At 33.5% G+C, this 20,566-nt stretch overlaps 1 protein-coding gene across 1 annotated transcript in view; it reads right to left on the bottom strand.

The window, feature by feature from the left end:
* Positions 1–364: 364 nt before the first annotated feature.
* The window catches only part of Pex7 (peroxisomal biogenesis factor 7), a 32,297-nt gene continuing 12,095 nt past the window's right edge, over positions 365–20,566 (bottom strand). Inside the window, exons 5-10 of the mRNA XM_089244186.1 lie at positions 12,768–12,876; positions 9,474–9,583; positions 6,888–7,001; positions 3,344–3,399; positions 3,089–3,185; positions 365–559 (exon numbers count right to left, since the gene is read on the bottom strand). Coding sequence (XP_089100312.1) covers positions 491–559; positions 3,089–3,185; positions 3,344–3,399; positions 6,888–7,001; positions 9,474–9,583; positions 12,768–12,876 — 555 coding nt within the window. The 3' untranslated portion in view covers positions 365–490. The remainder of the gene's footprint in view (positions 560–3,088; positions 3,186–3,343; positions 3,400–6,887; positions 7,002–9,473; positions 9,584–12,767; positions 12,877–20,566) is intronic.

The following is a 20,566-nucleotide window of genomic DNA, read 5'->3' as shown; positions in this document are numbered from 1 at the left end:
AAAAATAAAATAAAAATGTCATAAAAATTTGGCTCACTTAATTTGTAAGAGGATTACCAAGCACTTTCATGATACCACCACATAGGGGTATTGGAAATGATTAAGACCAGTGTGATCTTGGCCTGATCTTGATGTAGTAGATTTTGAGATTTCCGAATTCTTAGGTAACTCTGGCCCATGATGCAAAATAATGTGGGTGCTTTTAACTGCAGCTCCATGCAATACCACTGCCACCAAATTTTACCAAAATTGTGTTAACAAAAAAACTACCATCTTCAAACTACACTAAGCATGATTTAATTTTTGATAACAAATTCATAAACTTTTAATCAGCTTGATTTTTCTCAATAAATCCATACAAAGTAAAAAAACTGAAATTCAACATGATACATGAAAAGAAAGTTTTATGTACACGGGTTATACAAACACTTAATAATTTGCAAAACATGTTCTTTCTTTTGACAAACATAAAGCTCTCTACATGACAAGATCAAGGAAAGAAACCAAAGTCGATTTCTTCATAGATATTCACTTTTGAGTCCCAACCACAATCAGCCAACTAAAAGTAAAAAAATAGATTCAAATGAAAACAATATTAAATCAATTATGATGACTAAATAAAAGTTGATAATTCAATTTTTAACATTTTATGATTTATTTCACAGCTGTAACATATTCATTCTAAGAAATAATAAATAAGACTCAATTCAGTCGAATCGCACTATAGTAAAACTGGCTTATAAAAAAACCTTTGTACATAACAAGCAAAATTTTGATCCCTTAATAACAGGGTTTGTATATAACAGGCATGATAAAGCTTGACCCTGACAAAACTGAGTCTTAAGCGCCTGTATGATTGCTACATCATCCTGTTCTGTTATCAGACTCACTTATGTAACATGCTATTTCATCAGTCTGGGGGTTGTGTGAGTGGTTCTATCTACCTGTTGCCAGGGCAAGTGCAGCCCCCCCCCCCCCCACTGCATTCCTTTAAAAACATCATTCAATTACTACTACTAACCATTTATGAACCTTGCATACATTCCTCTGCAGAATTTCCGGAATGTGTGTTCTGAGTAAGGGTTACCAGACGCCCTCATTTTTTATTTCATTTTGAGCATCTTCTTATGTTTTTGAAATTTCTCCCATTTATCTTCCTTTTCTCTCTCTCTCAGGGGTTAGGTATCTTAGGTTTCATATTTTTTTTCTTTCTAGAAAAAAAATTGCATCGTGAAACATGTATCTCTTCCTTATTATGTGTCTGTAATGACCCTAGGTTCTTCAAATAGTGAAAATTCATCAAGGCTAACTTTAGCAGGGATTTATTAGTAAAAATTAGAAGAATGTATACTGGAGATGACGATCCTACACTCAATTGTTTCCCACATACACTTCTCTCACTTTTTCATTTTTGAATGTTCCCTTCAGTTCTCAATTTTTGTTCTCATAAGGCTTTTTCCTTCTTTTGGGGCTCTTGAGCCTTACACAGTATTGTTAAGTCAAAGTTTTAGCTGAGAGCTGCGCATATAGAACTCTACAGTTTAGACATATTTTTCTCTTGAACACATATTTGCATGCTTTGACAAATCACTGTCGAAATTCTCAGAAAACAAGAACCCACATTGCCTCCAAACAGGACAGATGCTAGTCACAATTTACACTAGTATGAAGAAGACAGTCCAGAAACAGTAGTTCTGGGAGAAGCAAACCGCCACATTCATCTCTTAGGATTGTCATTGCTCATGTAACAAAAGTTAATGCTGTGAAAGCCCTGGTCATCCAGGGCTTTCTTAATGGCATCATAGGTCTCCGGGTTGATATTCCAGGGCTTCTTCTACTTTGCTAGAAATTCTAACTAACCAATTTACATACTTTCACAACTAAGCACCATCAATCACATCATGGAGTTTTTTTATGCACCCGAGGCCTCCCCGAGTAGGGCAGTCCTGCTAGTAACCTCTTCCTTATTCAAGTCAAAAATAAACAAAACGGGAGCAACAACACTCAATGTCTGATTTCTTAATTCTTATTCCCTGTCAAAAAACCACCCCCAAAATTAATGCTGAAGATGTATAAAAAAATATTTTCATAGAAAAACCTTTTTTTTTTTTGGTATAGTGATGTAAACACATATCTCTACGTCGAAGGTAAAGGGCACCCTGTCACAAAAGAAAAACTTTATAGGAGATAAATTTAAAGATTTTTTAGTATGTCTTTGTATGGAGTTTGCTTGTTTTATAAAGTAAATACATCTGTTATTTATTGAAATAGAACTTGGTGTCCTATACCTATGTGTAGTGTAACAAAAGTACTGCAAATTAATAGCGTTATCCCAATATTGACAAAAATGGGCATAGCCCCCTTTACCTCCAATATACAGATATGTGACACTACCAAGGAATATGCGTGTGCATCCTCATTTCTGAATTTCAGAACCTGAAACCTGTTCTGAGTCTATGTGTAGCTCTAGCAAATTTGTTGTCAGCAGAGTTGTGTTTGTTTTGTGTTCTTGTGGTGCTGCTAGCTGCCTTCAATATTTTGAAGCTAGGATAGTATACTTGAAATTTTATTAAATAAGTATCATGTTGAAAATCTGGCTGCTCCCCGTATAGACACTTTTTCAAATGGTATAGCTCACATTCATGGCTTGAAGTTGTGTGGGGAAACTGCAGAAAAACTTCATTAAACTGCTATGTCACACCAGAGGCAGCTGTAGGGCTGTGCAATCTGTGTGGGGGCACTGGGAATCATCATAGGAGAATTGTCAAATCAAGGATGGCGGGAGAAAAATAATTAGGAAAAAAATTATAAAAAGTGTTTCGTCAATAAAAATTCAAACTATGAATATATTGGAGAGAATTATTTGCAGAAAATGGTAGCATTTCAACTAGCAGGGAACACAGCTGTCTCTGTCTCTCTCTAATTCTCCCAATTAGTCACTGCATCTAGATAATTCTGTGATTCCGTAATTGAAAACAGTGTGCTTCAATCAGTAAAAAAATCTCAATTTCATTAACACTAATAATTTCAGTTAAAACTAATGAATATATCACCATATATTCTTTCATCTAATTTTATATATACCAACCTTATCGAAGTAGTGTAAGCTGAAATCTAAGCCAGATACAAATTCAGAGTGGTGTTTATATGTTTCTGATGGTTCTGTAACGAACAGGTCCCAAAATCTGAAATAAAAAAGAAACAAATAAAAGTTCAAATAAAGTAGTTTTGTGTAAAACATAAAAACATGGACAAAGCAATATTTTTCCATTTTATACATAATCTGGGATGACAAAAACTTTAAACCTGAATCAATTTATCTTAATAGCATTAATCTACTTACCTAGTGGAAAAATCATAACTGACCGATGCCAGTACATTTCGGTGAAACGGTGAAAACTGAAAAGAAATTTAGTCCCATAAAACATTTATTTAAAAATGCGTAAAATAAATATCTTTTACTATTTAGTGCTGTTTCATTTCATTAGAAAGAGCTTAATATATTAAATAGCTTATTATTATAAATAAGCTTGATAAAATAGCTTATTATTATAAATAAGCTTGATAAAATAGCTTATATTATAAATAGCTTAATATATATGATAGCAATAGTTATTGCAGTAAAGCATGGTGTGAAAATCTGATTTATAATAATACAATACCTCTCTGCTTACAAATTTTTCAGCTAACAAAAAGAAATGTGTGTGGATTTTTCTGCCTCTACTAACAAACATTTTTGTTGATATGTGGATGCCCACTTAAATATAAAACAGCCATGTCGCACACACAAGCTGGATTATTGCACCAACCTTCATCTTCCTGTAAATTCTCATTTACCCAATCCGAAGTTGCTCATTGCAACCTCTGGTCAGTTTGTCTTTTTTTATCATGCTACTTGGTGTTTTAAAAACTTATCTTTCAATTCTGGGCCATATCTGGAACGAAGTAAACAATTTTCCCACAGAAACCTATGGGAAATTGTTTTGGCAAACAAATGTGATTTCAGAAAAAATCATCTTTGTTAGCCAGCTGTATCACTGGACATTGTCAAACCTTGATATGGTTTCATATGGTCTGGCCTGAACCCCATTAATATATTTATGCTGTTTATTCCTCATTTAACAATAGATTCAAATTCATTTCTACAACTTAGTGACAAAATTTCTAAACTTTGGTTTCTCACGTACCATATTGATACTAGTTCTCTAGCACCAACTTAACTTTCATTTTTTTAATGTTATTTTAGGTTTTTCTATTCTGTTCTTCATAAAGAACAAAAAAATCTGAGAATCTAGCGAGATAGATGTGAAACTTCTAGGTTGTTAAATCCAACAAATATCTTTTAAGTTATTTTGTTTGTGCTAGCTGAAATGAAATATAAAAACTTTTGATTCCTAATATCACATCATTTACAGGTTAAATGGGCATTTAATGTCCCTAGAACTCTCATGAACTTTCGAAAAAGTTGTGAAATAAGATGCAAGTTTGTTTTTCTTAATTTTTCCCTAATTTTTGCTATAATTTTTCATCAGTTTTGAATTTATAATAAATGTTGAATTATCACTTTCAATAAGTTCTGGAGAGTTACTTCTTACATTAATTTCCATAAATTTGTTTAGATATTTTTCAACATTCCTGTAAACGTGAATCCCATGTGGAAACAGAGGCTGATAACTTAATAATCAGCAATTATCCTGTGATTATACTAGAATTTGAGAAATATGCATTTTTATAAATTGTAAAAATCTGAGTTAACGTAACTTCGAGTAACGTATAAGTAGGGCTCTACTACTGTATATGCCCCCACAACTTTATTTTCTTACTTCATTTCTAACACAGCTGAGTCTCTACAAATATTCCCCATACCACTATCAACCCATCTGTTTGTCGGAACTTCATCACGTTTTTCTACAAAACTGGTTTTGAGAAAAAGAAAGTTTCAGTTTCTCTCTCTGTGGTAATTTTTTTTCCCCTCACAAAGGAAATATCCCACTTTCTGTGATGGTTTCCTTTCTTACACAAAACATTTCACTCTTATATCACTAAAGAAGTTTCACTACAAAAAAAAGGTTCAATAATAATAGCTGATCCAACAGTCCTAAATTGTGAGTTCATTGTCAGATGTTTCACTTATTGGAATAAAAGCCAGACCTTCAGGGGGTGTGTGAGGGGGGAGTACAAGAAATGAAAAGTAAGGTGCGATTGATACAAAAACAAATGTGAGGATGTGAGGCACAGATCACTAATTAAATGATTTTCTGATTACTTAGACAAAATTAGGAAATTGCTACTAACCAAACACAGAACCCTCCCCCTGCCCAAAAAAAAAAAAACTTTAAATATACAAAAAATACAGCTAGAGGATTCAAAAACATAATAAATATGAATTTGGGTCATACTACAATTTAGACTTCTCATTCATTGCTATCTTGAAACCATACAGTAGGAAAAACAGAGGTGGGAGAACTACTGCTGTTAGCAGAATCATGATTTCCTATTAACCAAATATCACCATGACAAACAGAATACTTTTATTTAAAATTTAAAACATAAGTCAGGTGCAGTATCAGGAAGTTGTGCAATTCTTTTTTTGTTTCCCAAGAAAATAAATTAAACATGTTTATGTATTACAATACACTATCTACCAATCAGTATTTGGACACCTGTGATAGAAAAGAAAAACTAACTTTATTCAAAATCAATAGTTGGTAGAGCCTCCACAAGAGGCAATTACAGCGTGAACCCTCCGGGGCATACTTTCCACAAGTCCTTGTGTGACGGCTAGTGGTATTTTCTTCCACTCGGCTTGGAGAAGACATGTCAGTTCCTTCACCAATTTTGGACGGGTAGGGCACCCCTTAATTCGGCGATCCAACTCGTCCCAAAGGTTCTCGATAGGGTTCAGGTCTGGACTCTGAGCAGGCCAGTCCATTCGATGAACCCCATTGGCACCATACCAAGCCTTGGTTAATCTCGCAGTATGACAGCCGGCATTGTCGTCCTGGAAGTAACAGGGGTCCACCACGTAAAACTGACACAACGTAGGAAGCACATTGTCATCCAAAATAGTGCAGTAGGCATCGGCGTTGAACTTACCACGAATGGGGGACCAAGGGTTCCAGTCCATACCAGGAGAAACACCCCCAGACCATAATTCCACCTCCGCCGAACTTGACTGTTGGCACAATGCATTCTGGCAGGAGACGTTCTCCAGGCAGACGCCAGACCCAGACCCTGCCATCCGAACGGTAGAGAGTGAACCTTGATTCGTCGCTCCAAAGAACCCGTTTCCACTGATCTACGGTCCAATTTTGATGTGCTTTGCACCACATTAATCGAGCAACGCGGTTGGACTTTGTGATCAAAGGAATATGGGCAGCAGCACGACCATGAAAACCAATCAGATGTGCTTCCTTACGGATGGTATTCATTGAAACAATACTCCCGGATGCCTGTTAAAACTCCTCGCGGATGAGGGCCATCGGTTGGGTGCGGTTCTTCCGAATTTCTCTGGACAGCACCCATCGGCCTCTATCTCCAAGTTTCGTTGGTCTGTCGACTTGGGGCAAATTCCGACAATCACAGCTCACCTTCCACTTCTTAATCACATAGGCCACTGTCGATTTTGGGTACTTCAGCTCGCTAGATATATCCCTTAAGGATCGGTCATTTTTGTGATACCCGATAATTATACCTTTCTCGAAATCAGAGAGCTCCGAACTGCGCGGCATCTTGCATGCGACTAATGCCGATGTTGTTTCCTACACGATATATACCGGCGGAGGGCGTGATGTATCTCAGGACCGCAGATATCGTCATTTGCATAGGTGTCCAAATACTAATTGGTAGATAGTGTATAAGCATAAGAGAGAATTGATTGTAATTACTTTTACACGCCGAACAGCAACTTCGTGTCCACTCAGAGTGGATACCGGTAAATCTGGACTTCTGAGATCCCACACATTTATGTCACAATCTACACCACCACTGATTATAACATGCTGAAAAAAAAAAACAGTTGCCAATTGTTATGAAGGGGAAAAATTTCAAAAACTATTTCTTAAAGAATGACATTGTTTTAACAAAGAACACAATCCATCTCTTATTTTGCTAGAAAATTTCATCTAAAAGCTACCCGAGTTGTGTACCGAAATCTGGAAAATACTGATGTGAATGGGGAAAGAGAAATATGTACATAACACACAGAGTAGTATTATCTGTGATTTCAATTTAGATCTGAGTTTCTTTACCCCCGCCGCCTATAGCAGCCTCCCCCCTTTTCTCTCAACATATCTTGTTTATTTCGTCCCACTTCATCAGACTGCTATGAAAAGGGACATGTCAAAGCACCAGCTTACTGACAAATTTTACAATAATAAAGGACAAAAACAAAAAACATGATTCATCAAGTACCCCCAGAAAACTTCTCCATGGGGGGGGGTCCCCAGACTGGAGCCATTTGGACCACAAAAAATTTTCACTTGTATTCATTTTACTAACAAAGACCAAAATACCACTTTTGATTTTTCACACTATAAATTAGCCACAGAGGGACCCGTGAAAAAGCTGGTTTGGAGGCCTGACAACTACCCAAGCCTAGGAGCCCTGCTGCAGGATGTGAGGGCCCATGCCTCTTGATACATACACATAATTTGGTCCCGATGGGTCAAATGATTCTCGATATATTCAAGAGTTAAATTAAAAATTTCACCCAAAATCGTTACTGATTTCCATAACAGAAAAATGTAACCGATTTCCGCTACATAGAAACAGCCCCTTTTCGAGTTTGAGTTTATATTACAGAATAGATTTGGGCAGTTTTGCACACACAAGATCAGTCACACTATACCTTTTTGTTAAAAAATCATGCAAATAATTTGTTAACTACACTATCAAAATCCCGTAATTAAATATAGCAGTACACTCTGCTCGAATGACCCCAAAATCATTGGAAGATGAAGGGAAAGAAGTGTCAATTTTTAAAGAACACACTTTTTGTGACATTTGCTTGATGTTTTTTTTTTTTTTCATCTCACATGAGTGAGGATGTCGGTCTTTCCACCATGACAGATGTTTATGTCCGTAACATAACTTGTACAAAAAGGAAAAGTCTGCCCTTTTCTGAAACGTTTGATGAAAGGAAATTCATTGTCGAACAAGTATCTTTAAAATTGATTAAATATGTTTTTGCTTACCAGTATTCATGTTTTGTTATATTACACGTACGTAACTTCAACAAAAGAAATTTTCACCACATGCGCGTCACTATAATCTTCAATTATTATCCAGGACTATTGGCTGCTAAGCTATTTCCCTGCACGATAAGGCAAACAACTTTCTTGTTACCATCAGAGGGTTTGTAAAACTTCCTTAAAGAGGAAATTTCCCCATTTACAACATGTGACGTCATTTTGAAAGGGAAAAAAACAGAGGCAAAAGACTTTATGCCCCACCAGGAATTCCTTAGGGATGGTTTTCATAAGAGGGGATTTTTTTTTAATGAAGTAGGGAATTTTTAGGGACAATTAGGAATTTTTTGTGATTTTCGTAAAAATTTGGGAGGTTTAAGAACTTTTCGAGAGGTCAAGGGATGAAGCTAAAATTTGGGAGATTGCCGGAAAATTTGGGAGACTTGGCAACTATGGTAATATAATCCCATGATAATGTTTTCAACACTTTTCTTGAACTTCCTTCAGAGTATTTCTGCAGCAACTGATTGTTCTCTGTGAAGTACATTGCAATTTTCAGTGTATTCTGCTTTGGTGATTTTATGTTACTTACAGCTTAAAAAAGTAACTTTTTAGCTCCAGCAGCTAATTCTGATTTGAGGTCTTTCAATAATTTTTTCTCTTACATATTGTGACTTCAAGGGGTTTTAGTGAATTTTTATCACTATATTAATGTATTTCTTTTCAATCCAACATTTTACTATAGGATATGTCTAATGTGTTCAATCATTAATATTATAAAATTGTAGAAGAAAACTTGAAAAGTATGTTAACACACAAAATTTAATCTTACTACAATGTTGGTTCTAGTTCATAGATGATAAAACTACATGTGATGTGTACAAAACCATAGCACATTTATGAGAATATTTTTTCCCTCCAGCTAACTTTCTGAGTGCAGCTAACTCATCCCAAAGAATGATAATTAGATTTATACAAAACTGAAAAATTAAAACAAATTTGTAATTTTTCTCATCTGAAATGGGTTCAGCCCTTTCCACTTTATAATGGAGCTTTTTGAAGCAGTAGTTGGCAACAAAACTTGACTGGCAATCTACTACTCTTTCACACACACATTTTATTTTTCCCTTCATAATTTACAATATTTCATTTTGTTATTATAAATATTTTCAACGAGAACTCATTACAAAAATAATCCAGCAATTGACCAAAAGAGGGCTGATGATCGACTGATTACTGACCAACCTTGAGATATGTTTAATTATGACAAAAATTCAGACTTACTGGATTTAATACATTCCAATCACACGTAAACACATCTCCATCGTGTCCCATCAATTCTTGGGGTAAAAGTCCCGGACATCTCGAGTCCCATAGAAGCAATTTGCCGTCAGCTATAAAAAGGTGCAAACAAAATCATTTATTCTTGGAAATTTATGAAGCAAAATATTCAATTTCATTCTGCAGAAATTATATAGCATTAAACATAATTTAAAAAATCTCTTCATTTCAAATAGATTAGCCTACATGTAAATGCATTCCTTCACAAAATATGACATCCATATTTGTTATGGGCATCTTTTTCCTCAGCAACCTCGCTGGGCATTTTGCCTATTTTGGCCTTGTATTTGTACATGTTTAGGCCAATATACGTATAGTATACCTCATTACAATGTGTGAGATACTCAATATGATAAATCCTTCTGCGACTATATTTTTGTTTTTTACCAAGTCTTGTTTGAAAATGTCTATAGTATAAAAACTGCCGCCTCTCGATATAACGATAATTCTTCTCCAATGATATTTTTTTCTCGGTCTGCAGAGTATTGTTATATCGAAGTTTCACTGTAAATAATGTGGTATCACTTCAAATATGAAAGTTAAACATTTCATATTTGAAGTTAAACAAATAGTTAACAAAAAGTTCAACATTTCATATTTGAAGTTAAACAAATAGTTAACATAAAGTTCAACATTTCATATTTGAAGTTAAACAAATAGTTAACAAAAAGTTCAACATTTCATATTTGAAGTTAAACAAATAGTTAACAAAAAGTTCAACATTTCATATTTGAAGTTAAACAAATAGTTAACAAAAAGTTCAACATTTCATATTTGAAGTTAAACAAATAGTTAACAAAAAGTTCAACATTTCATATTTGAAGTTAAACAAATAGTTAACAAAAAGTTCAACATTTCATATTTGAAGTTAAACAAATAGTTAACAAAAAGTTAAACATTTAACTAAAAATAGTTAAAACAAAAAGTTAAACATTTCAATATTTCAAATTCATTTTTTTTAAATTCAAAACATTACTGATTTTTTGTTATGAAAAACTTTTCATCTATTCTTTTTTCTCAATGGGATGCAGGGTTAGTAAAAAAAACGGTTTTTTTGGTTTAAACCAGGTTTTTTTAGTTTAAACTGTTTTTTTTTTGTTTTAAATAGTATTAACATTATTAACAGTATTATTAGTATTAACATTATTAGTATTATTAGTATTAACATTATTAGTATTATTAGTATTAACATTATTAGTATTAACATTATTAACAGTATTATTAGTATTAACATTATTAACAGTATTATTGTTATTAACAGTATTAACACATGAAATTTCTAAAAAATCATTCAAATTTCTAATAATTAGTTAAACTAAAATGTTTATTTATGTAATTAACACTTTCCATATTTAATTAATCAATAAATATTTCTTACATTTTAACAAAAACCAACTTTTGCAATTTAATTAGTTTTTGCTTAACTCAATGGATTACTTCATTTGAAAAAATTCTTTTAGTTATTATTATCATATAATATAAAGATGTTTTCTCCAGTTACTTTCAGTATGCTTAATTTGGAAGCTATTTTGCAAAAACTATAATAAAAATTAGGTGAATATAATGTATTTAATGAAACATATATAATAATGCAGATTAATTAGCGATGATTTACTATATACAGGGTGATTATAACTAAGGTTCTGATTTCAAAACACTGTGAAAAAAGAACGATTGTCAGAATGACTTGAAAATTGACATGAATATTCCTGAAGAAATGAAATTTCATTAAGTAAAAGGGAAAAGATACTTAAAAATGTAAAATTAATGACATCATCCAACACATGGGAAATTTGCTCACAGAATGGAAACAATAGCCAGTCATGGCAAAATGATAACTTAATTATAGCATTACACGATCTCATAATTCATAGAAACATCACAAAAAACAAAGTAGTGAACGAATAACTACAACTTACTCAAGAAATGTTAAATATGTTGTCCACCATGTTCTGGCTATGAGGTGAAAGCACAAAAATTCTTGTTCAAAAACAGATCAGAGTATGCCATGGTCATGATGTGGATGCGCTTGCAACCCACCTTTATTAAACCAAATGCGCCCGCACACGTTAATATTCCTAAGGAACTTCTAACATATAGGGGATGCGCTGGAGATTGCAATTTACCAATGGCAGCATGACATTTTGAGGTGCCCCCCCCCCCCCACAGCCAGAAGTTGCAAGGGTTAAGATGCATCCTGTTATTGTCAAAATGGGTCTTCAGCAGCTGCTTTTCTGGTATTGCAATGTGCATCTTGATAGAAGTTGTTCTATCCACACACTGATGCTGTGGAAGTGCTGAAATGATGTGGTTGCACAAAATAGATTATACTGCTGGCCAAGTACAGCATCATCTACTTGCACATTTTGCACCACTATAACTTTTTTCTTTTGCCAAAGAAATTTCCATTGCTTCAGGAGTAGCCATGCAAGTTTTCAAGTCATTCTGACTAGTAGTTGTATATATTGTATAGTTTTGGAATCAAAACTTTAATTATAATCACTTTGTATATAGCTGATTATTTTTCATAAATTTGTTACTACTATACAGTAGAACCTCGATTAACTGAGCTTAATGGTGAAAGTATAAAAAAAAACTATTGAATATTAAGACTGGGAGATATACAGTAGGAGATGTGCTATTTCTTATGGGAAAGAAAATTAAAATATCTGTGAGGTAATGTAACTACTAGTACACTAGTCTTTGTCCTTTAAGGACAGCTGGTGTCTTTATTGGATTATAGGACCATCTGCCCCTAGTATGATGGTGTCACTACTGTTGCTGCTTCTTTGAGAAAGGAAAAAGAAATCCTGTGAGATAATATACACCACTACATTTAGATGTGTGATGCAATCCTTATTCACATGAATTTGTTTACGATAGAGCATCAGAATGTAGCCAAAGGTTAGAAAATGTGGTAAGAATGAGAAATTTTGGCTTCTGCATATAACTTAAAATAACTAATAACTAATATATTTCATGTGAAAAAAATATATATTCAGGCCACTTTTATGAGACTTTTTGAAAAAAAACCACTTATACCATCTTATGCCATTTAAAGATATACCATCAGAATGTTCCCTGAGAATATAAAATGTGGTAAAAATGAAAAATTTTGGCTAATAATAAACCAATATATTTTTAAAGGAAAAAAATTATATTTAGACCACTTTTGATTTTTTTTCAAAAAACCACTCGGTTTAAACCAAACAACTCTGATGGGATGGGAATACAAACCTGCTACAGAAGCAAAAACTCCAAACATATGTGGACACCATACTGCATCGTACACTATTCCAGAATGGCGCTCAAAAGCATCATATAGCATTCCAGAATTAACATCCCACTAAAGAGAAAAATAAAAATAATTCATACGCTAGGAAGTGAGGTTTCCCCTCCCCAAAAAAATTTTACTCAAGAAATCACTTTTTATTAATATCCGATTTCAATACAGAGTGGATGAGAAATAGTGGACACACAATTTTTAAAAAAAAAATTGTTTCTTTTTTTGACCAATTAAAAAAAGTTCAGATTTCACTCGCAGGTGGAGCTGTAAAACAGAATATAGAATTGCAATACAAATAATGCATAATTAATGTTTGACAATTCGCATTACATATATTATATTAGAATTATATTTTAATATGAGCTCCATTTTCAGCTCGGGCTACATCTAAATGGGTACTCACGTTGAGAGAGAAATATTGCAGTCTTATATAACACAGATTGTCATGAACATTAATTATGCACGTATTGCATTTTATGGATTATGTTGAGTTTTACATTTTACAGCACCACCTGTGAGTGAAATTTAAACTTATTTAAATTTATCGGATAAAAGAATTCTAGGCCATGATAAGTATTTTAGTGAAAACAAAACATTTTATTGCAATTGGTTGATTTGTTGATAGTTTTAAAAACGTGTCCGGACTTCTCATCCACCCTATATTATTTTTCTCTACTGATTTTGAAAAAAAAAACCATGAAAAACAGTGATTATAACATGGATGTGTTTGAAAAATTTTAAAGTGAAAAATCATGTTTGAAATTGCTTATTTTTTGAAGATTGAATGACCATTTAGCTATTACAAAAAATAGCAAATTTTATAAATCAGGCATGCACAGTAAGTTAAAAATATTGTTATTTACATTAAAAAAACTAGTTTATCATTCATTTTTACATGACAGAGAATTATGAAAACTATGGAAAGGATAAAATTAAAACAAATCTGCCTAGTATAAGAATACATTTCCATCCCATAACAGTTTGAATGAAATGACTTGTTTAAAAACCTGAAAGTGAAGTTTTGAGATATTTCAAAAAGAAATTTCAACCTTCATATTGAAAGTGTACTAACAACTTGTTGCTGTATATGCAAAGTGGTAACTATTGACTACCCAATAATTGCACACAATTCCTTGTGCGAAACTAATATGGAAAAGTGTTTTCTGTTTCAGGGGATTAGACAAATATAAAGTAATAACATTTTGAAATTTTGCTGCCTGTCATTTTTCTAACGGTCATTTAAGCACCAAACACCGAACGAAAGTAACTTTTTTTCTCAGCTGCCTATCATTTTTCTAATGGTCATTTACGCACCAAACACCAAACGAAAGTATCTTTCTTCCTCAGCGGCCTATCATTTTTCTAACAGTCATTTATGCACCAAACACCGAACGAAAATTAATTTCTCCCTCAGCAAGGGGGTTGCCATTTTTCAAAAATGTACTGAAATATTCAATTCCGTTAGAAGCCAAGTTCGGCCTACTCTCTTGATTGGCACTTTTTCTCTTTGTGTAGTATGCTGTTGTACCTTGTTATTATATAGTACCTTTATCGGCTATATTGGCAAATTTATCTTCAAATTTGTAAAGTGTTATCCAAATGGGATCTATTCGAAAAATTGTTTTCCTAAAATGTGGTAATTTGTTCTCCTTCACTGTCAAGTCAAATTTTTGAAGGAAGATACATACAGTTCATACATGTTTCCTGCGCGATCGTTTTTTTAAGCTATAAAACTAATACTACTAATAAAACAGGGCAATATTTTTTTGATTTATTTTAAAACTTCATCAAAACTGTTACAAATGAAAAACTTCAATGAAGATTGTAAAAATGTTAGCTTGACAAAGGTGACTGGTGGAAATAAATAATAACCAATGATTCAATCAGAAACTATGAAACTATCATTTTATTAACACTAGATTGCCCAAGGAAGTCATTTTGACTGCTTTTAATTTCAATTACATAAACAATTATGTATATAATGACACAATTTTTTAGAATTTTGTGACTTTTTGTACAACATATAAATGCGTTTATTAATAATTGTAGTTACCTCCCCCCCCCTCCTTCATTTCCGGTATATATATATATGTGTGTTATACCTATATTGCCCAAAAGCAGTCATTTTGACTGCTTGGGAAATTTTAAATAATCAAATGACTCTTATTATTGAATTGAGTAAATTTCTTATATGACCAGTTCGGCTCTGTATTGAAATAACAGTTTTCATTTTTTTTTTGATTACCGTCACATGATAACATACAAGTACATGATAAATTGTCGATACTTGATAAGTTGCAGTTGCTCAATAAGCTAAACTAGTACTTGTTATTCGAATCTTTATGCAATGATACTTGTTCTAATAAGTTGTTTATTTTATTTCTTTTGCGCCCTAAATTCATGAAAGAAATGTCGAATAGAAGTGAGTTATTGGAAAAGCTAACGAACATAAGTGAAAAGTGCTCCGATATAGAATCAGATGCAACAAATTCTGAACTATCATCTGAAGATGAAGCAGATTATATTCAAAGTGAAACAAACATCTGACACTGAAGATAGTGATGAAGAGTCGATCACCAATGATGAAAATGAAAGTGTCATCAATATGCCCAGGAAAAGGTGTAGGGTGCTAAGTAGTTCAGACTCTGTAAAGAAACTGAAAACACCTTTCAGGAGACAGAAACAGCTGCCAATGGTACTGTGTGGTCAAAAGTTGATGAAATAGGAAGGTTACCATCTACTTGTATTTTCAAGGGTGTGAAAGGGCCAAATGGCTTCGCAAAAAGGAATATTATGGCAGATAATCTTATCAGTGCATTCTCGTTGATAATAGATAACTATATTATCAAACATATAAAAAAGTGCACAGAAGAAGACCGCCGAATTTTGAGAAAAGATTGGACAACAACATTACAGGAAATACGTGCATTTATTGGGATTTTATATGCTCGTGGAGCCTACGAGGCAAAAAACTTAAAACTGAGTTATTTATGGTCAGCAAAGTGGGGTCCCGAATTTTTTAGAAAAACTATGGCCAGAGAAAAGTTCAAGCAAATCCTACGATTTATTCGTTTTGACAAAAGAACCGAAAGAAGTAGGCGCCTACAAACAAATAAGTTTGCCTTGGTTTCAGAAATATGGGACAAGTTCATTGAAAATAGTCAAGCTTGCTATCAACTAGGGAAAAATATAACAGTTGACGAGCAATTATTTCCGTCAAAAGCCAGGTGCAGGTTTACACAGTATATGCCTAATAAACCCAACAAATTTGGCAATCAAATTCTGGCTTGCATCAGATGTTAGTAGCAAATATGTTTTGATTGGTTTTCCTTATTTGAGGAAAGATGAACAACGACCATTGTCAATGCTTCTCAGTGAACACGTTGTTCTGAAACTTATCGAGCCATATACAGGCTGTGGAAGAAATATCACGACCGATAACTTTTTCACTAGCATGTCACTCGCGACAAAATTATTGGCCAAACAAACAACTCTAGTTGGAACTATTAGAGGAAACAAAAGAGAACTACCCAAAGCAGTCAAACAAATGAAGGATAACATGCCTCGTTTTTCCACTCTGCTATATAAATCAGAGAATTGTGTTCTTACATATAAAAGCAAACCAAATAAAATAGTAGCTGTTCAAAGTTCTAAGCATAAATTTGTGAAAATTGATAAAAGTAATAAAAAAATTTTACCGGAATCTATTCAATTTTATAACAGCACAAAATTAGGAGTTGATATGGCGGATCAAATGGCCAGAAAATATACAGTAAAAGCTAGTTCTCGTAGATGGCCCCTCCAAATATTTTTCAATATTTTAGATTTGGCTGCTATAAATGCTTGGATCCTTTACAAAGAAACGACAGGAATACAAATACAATGAAAAGAGTTCTTGTTTCAATTACCAGAACAGCTTTCCACCGAATACAGAGCTGCAAGACAGAAAAATTCATCAGAACATGAAGACCCACAAAGATCAACTGCAACATCATCAAATGCAACCCATTCTAACAAACGCAAAATTTGTCAAGTATGACTTTGCCACAACAACAAAACAAATAATATATGTGAAAAATGTCAAAAGTATGTTTGCGGAAGATGTACACATAAAAAGATTTCCACTTTCATTTGCATAAAATGTACAAATAATAATGTATAAATTATTTTTTTTTTCCACGTGAAGTAAATTTTTTTTATTGTTAATATTTACTAATAACTTGTAATATAACTGTAAATAATATAAAAAATATTAAAAATTAATTTTAAACAAATTTCTTTACACATTAGTTATTCTTTCACAATGCAGTCATTTTGACTGCTTTTGGGCAATATAGGTATATACTAAGTTTCAGTCTTTCTAGTGTTCATCAGCATATTCAAAATAATAGGTGGTTTCAGATTTTTTCTACTGATTATTCATCGAGTCACATTTTCATACAAGCCTACACGTTGCAATAAAGATTTTCAGTTCCTTGCAACTGCAATTGATTTTTATCATGATGAAATTTTAATGAATTTTACTTTACCCTTTTACAAAAAAGATTTTGACGATTTCGAAATTGATTTCAGCCTACATGATTCGAGCAGAACTTGGGGTTTTTTTCAGATAAAGTTTCATTCAGCTGTGCATTAACAGACACATACATACAAATAAAATAAAAAATGAATTATAGTGTAAACCTGAACAAGAAAAACCACCCACTTTTAAGACCATTTTCTCAAATTGCAGTTTTTGATCTCATTGGCAAGATTAAAAAACTACTCCACCAAAAACTGAAATTTTATATAAATACAGTTGATTCCCCTTTTAACGAATACCGTTATAGCGAAACTTTTGTTTCAATGAAAATCATTCTAATCCCCCCAGATAAGTTTACATAGAAATAATGTGAAGATCTGGCATTCCTTTATGAAATTTCGGTATTAAGAAGTGATTTTTCTGGTCTCTTGGAGTTCGTTATAACGAAATTTGACTGCATTTATATGACATTTGCAAATAAAATAAACCCAGAACTTAATTATTTGATCATTTGTGAGAATTTTATAAATTTTGAAATTTTGAAAAAACGTATAAAATTCAATGTTTGAAAAAAAATACTTACCATGCATTAATTTCTAAATTTGAGGTTCATTTTACTAACACATGGCAAGTAAGCATTTTCGCAAAATTTCAATATTTTTGGGACAGTGTTTATTTTTTAAAACCTCATGGATGAACTCAAAACTAGGATCTGAAAAAATCGTAATAACCACTTAAAAATTTCAAAAGCGCAACACACATGCAAGAGAAAAAAAACAATTTCTTTCCTCAATTTCTATGAGGGTTGTACCATTTTTACCATTTTCAAAAACGCCAAAGTTTGGTATACGTTCGATGAATTTAGCAGGATTATGAAGTGACAATCAATTTTTAAAGCATTTATATCTCATTAATTATGAGTGAAATCAAAAACTACTGCTAAACCAAAACATGCACCTCGTCCACACTCTTGAGGAACTTCTAACGAATTGGTATATGCAGGCCTAGAAGTGAAAATTTGAAAAAAAAGTAGGAAAAATAGGAAAACCATTGACAAAAAATAGGAAAAAAATAAGAGGGAAAAAACTGAATTCCCAAATTATCGTGGCATTTAAAAATGTTGTGCCATTGAGATTCACACCTTATATATTTTAATTATAATATTATCTATTGATATTTTAAGAAACTCAAGTTCTAACAAATTTGAAAATCTTTCATTTCCAGAGAATGTGGTATCAAAAACAATGTAAACAGCAAAACTAAAAATAAATTAATCAAATTTCTACTGTTACTTTTTAAAAGTCCAATTAATGATTCTGGTTCATTTTTCCCCATGCTTTTCAGAGAAAGAAAAAAACCTGTCTAGGTGCCATAGAAATATAGCACATGCATGCATAACCCATTACCCACGGGCCGAATGTGGCCCTAGAGTCATCTGTTGAGGCCTACAGCTTCAAAACTAATTTTGCAAAAAAATTAACTAAGCGATACATTTCTAGATCATTCAAGAGAACCTGCAGCATAGTTTCAGGTCATTCAAGTGGCTCACGTCACAGTTCCAGATTAATCAAGTTACCCGAGCTGCTGTTCCACTTCACTTGAGTGACATGTGGCACATTCCTAGATCACTAGAGTAACCTGCGATATTGTTCATCTACACTTAAGTGACTCATGGCAGAGTTCTAGACCACTCCAAGTGACCCATGTACATTTACACGTCATTCAAGTGGCCCGCTGCACATTCTCTGATGAGTAAATATGTTGCAGCATATTTACAGATCACAGTGGCACGGTTCCAGAGCACTCAATCGACCCATGAAACTTTTAAAGATCACTCAAGTAACCTGCACCACAGTTCCACAGTCTTTAAGTGTGCTGAGGCACATTCCTAGATCATTTAGGTGACCCTCAGAAAATTTACAGATCACTGCAGCACAGTTTCAGAGTACTCAATTGACCCAGAAATATTTACAGGTCAGCTTCAGTGACCGAAATCAATCAAATGGCCCACACTCTACTGAATGTTGAACACCCTTGATGTAACACCTCCTGGAGTTACACTATATCCGAAGGATACAACAATAAGAATGGCCTGCATATGTTTATGAATGTCTGGTTTTTTTCCAAAGAGACACATTTTCTTTAAACACACATGCTGACCTGTGGCCCTCAGAGTTATCTCATGTGGTCCAGGACAAATAACAAAACCACACAAGTGGCCCACAAACGATCATCAAATCATTTAAATGGAACACATTTCCAGATTACTTCAGTGGCTTGCGGCACATTTATAGATATAAGCTGCCAACAGCATATATACAGATCACCTAAGTGACCTCATGCACATTTCTAGATCACTTGAGCGACCAGCGGCAAACCCCCAGTTTACTTAAGTGGCACGTAGTTCAGTTGCAGATTACTTTAAGTGGCTGGAGGCACATTTGATCATTTGAGTGGCAGATGGGCTGCGATACATTAACACTTAAAGTGGCAAAATGCATTTTTTATAGATTACTAGCTTACCTGTCGTGCGTTGCTGCAATCTCAGAAGAAAGGAAATTCAAGGAAAGGGGAAAAAAAATTTTTTTTTTTAAAAACACTATGCCAAAAACCTTTACGAGAGTGTACCCAACAACTTTCCAAAGTTTCATGGTGATCGGATGAATGTAGTAATTATCAGAAAGAAAAAAAAATGATGTTAATGTCACTGAGTTATTCAATTTTATGAATTCTATTGACCCACATATTGAATTCACCTATGAAATGGAAAAAAATATGCTACCTTTTCTCGACGTGCTCATTAAAAAGACAGACACTGAATTTCATACATCTGTGTACCGTAAGCCATTCGCTATCTCCATGCCACCTCATGCAAAATCCTTTCATCCTCCCAATCAGAAACTTTCGGCATTTTCTTCTTTTGTTCATCGAGCACTAAAACTTTGCAGTGATTCAGCCTCCCTCCAGAATGAACTCAATATCCTTCGTGACATCGCTTCTAATCGGGGTTTTTCACCTTTTATCATCGACAAGGTCCTCAGAAAAATGACCCAGACATGCACCACGAACCTGCTCCCAGCTGACTCAAAACAGTTTTCTAATACCGTTGTTTTTCCATTCGTTTCTTCAAGTTTCATGATCTCTTCTATCTTCAAGAAATTTGACTTCCATACAATATTCTAGCCAACAAATATACTCACCTTTTCCCATCTGAAAGATCCTATCTCA

The sequence above is a fragment of the Pholcus phalangioides genome, unplaced genomic scaffold (genome assembly GCF_987345545.1).
Source record: "Pholcus phalangioides strain wild (caught in Gottingen) unplaced genomic scaffold, Ppha-v1.0 ptg000015l_1, whole genome shotgun sequence".
Lineage (NCBI taxonomy): Eukaryota > Metazoa > Arthropoda > Arachnida > Araneae > Pholcidae > Pholcus > Pholcus phalangioides.
The sequence above is the reverse complement of the archived record's forward strand: the minus strand, read 5'-3'. Positions and strand labels throughout refer to the sequence as shown.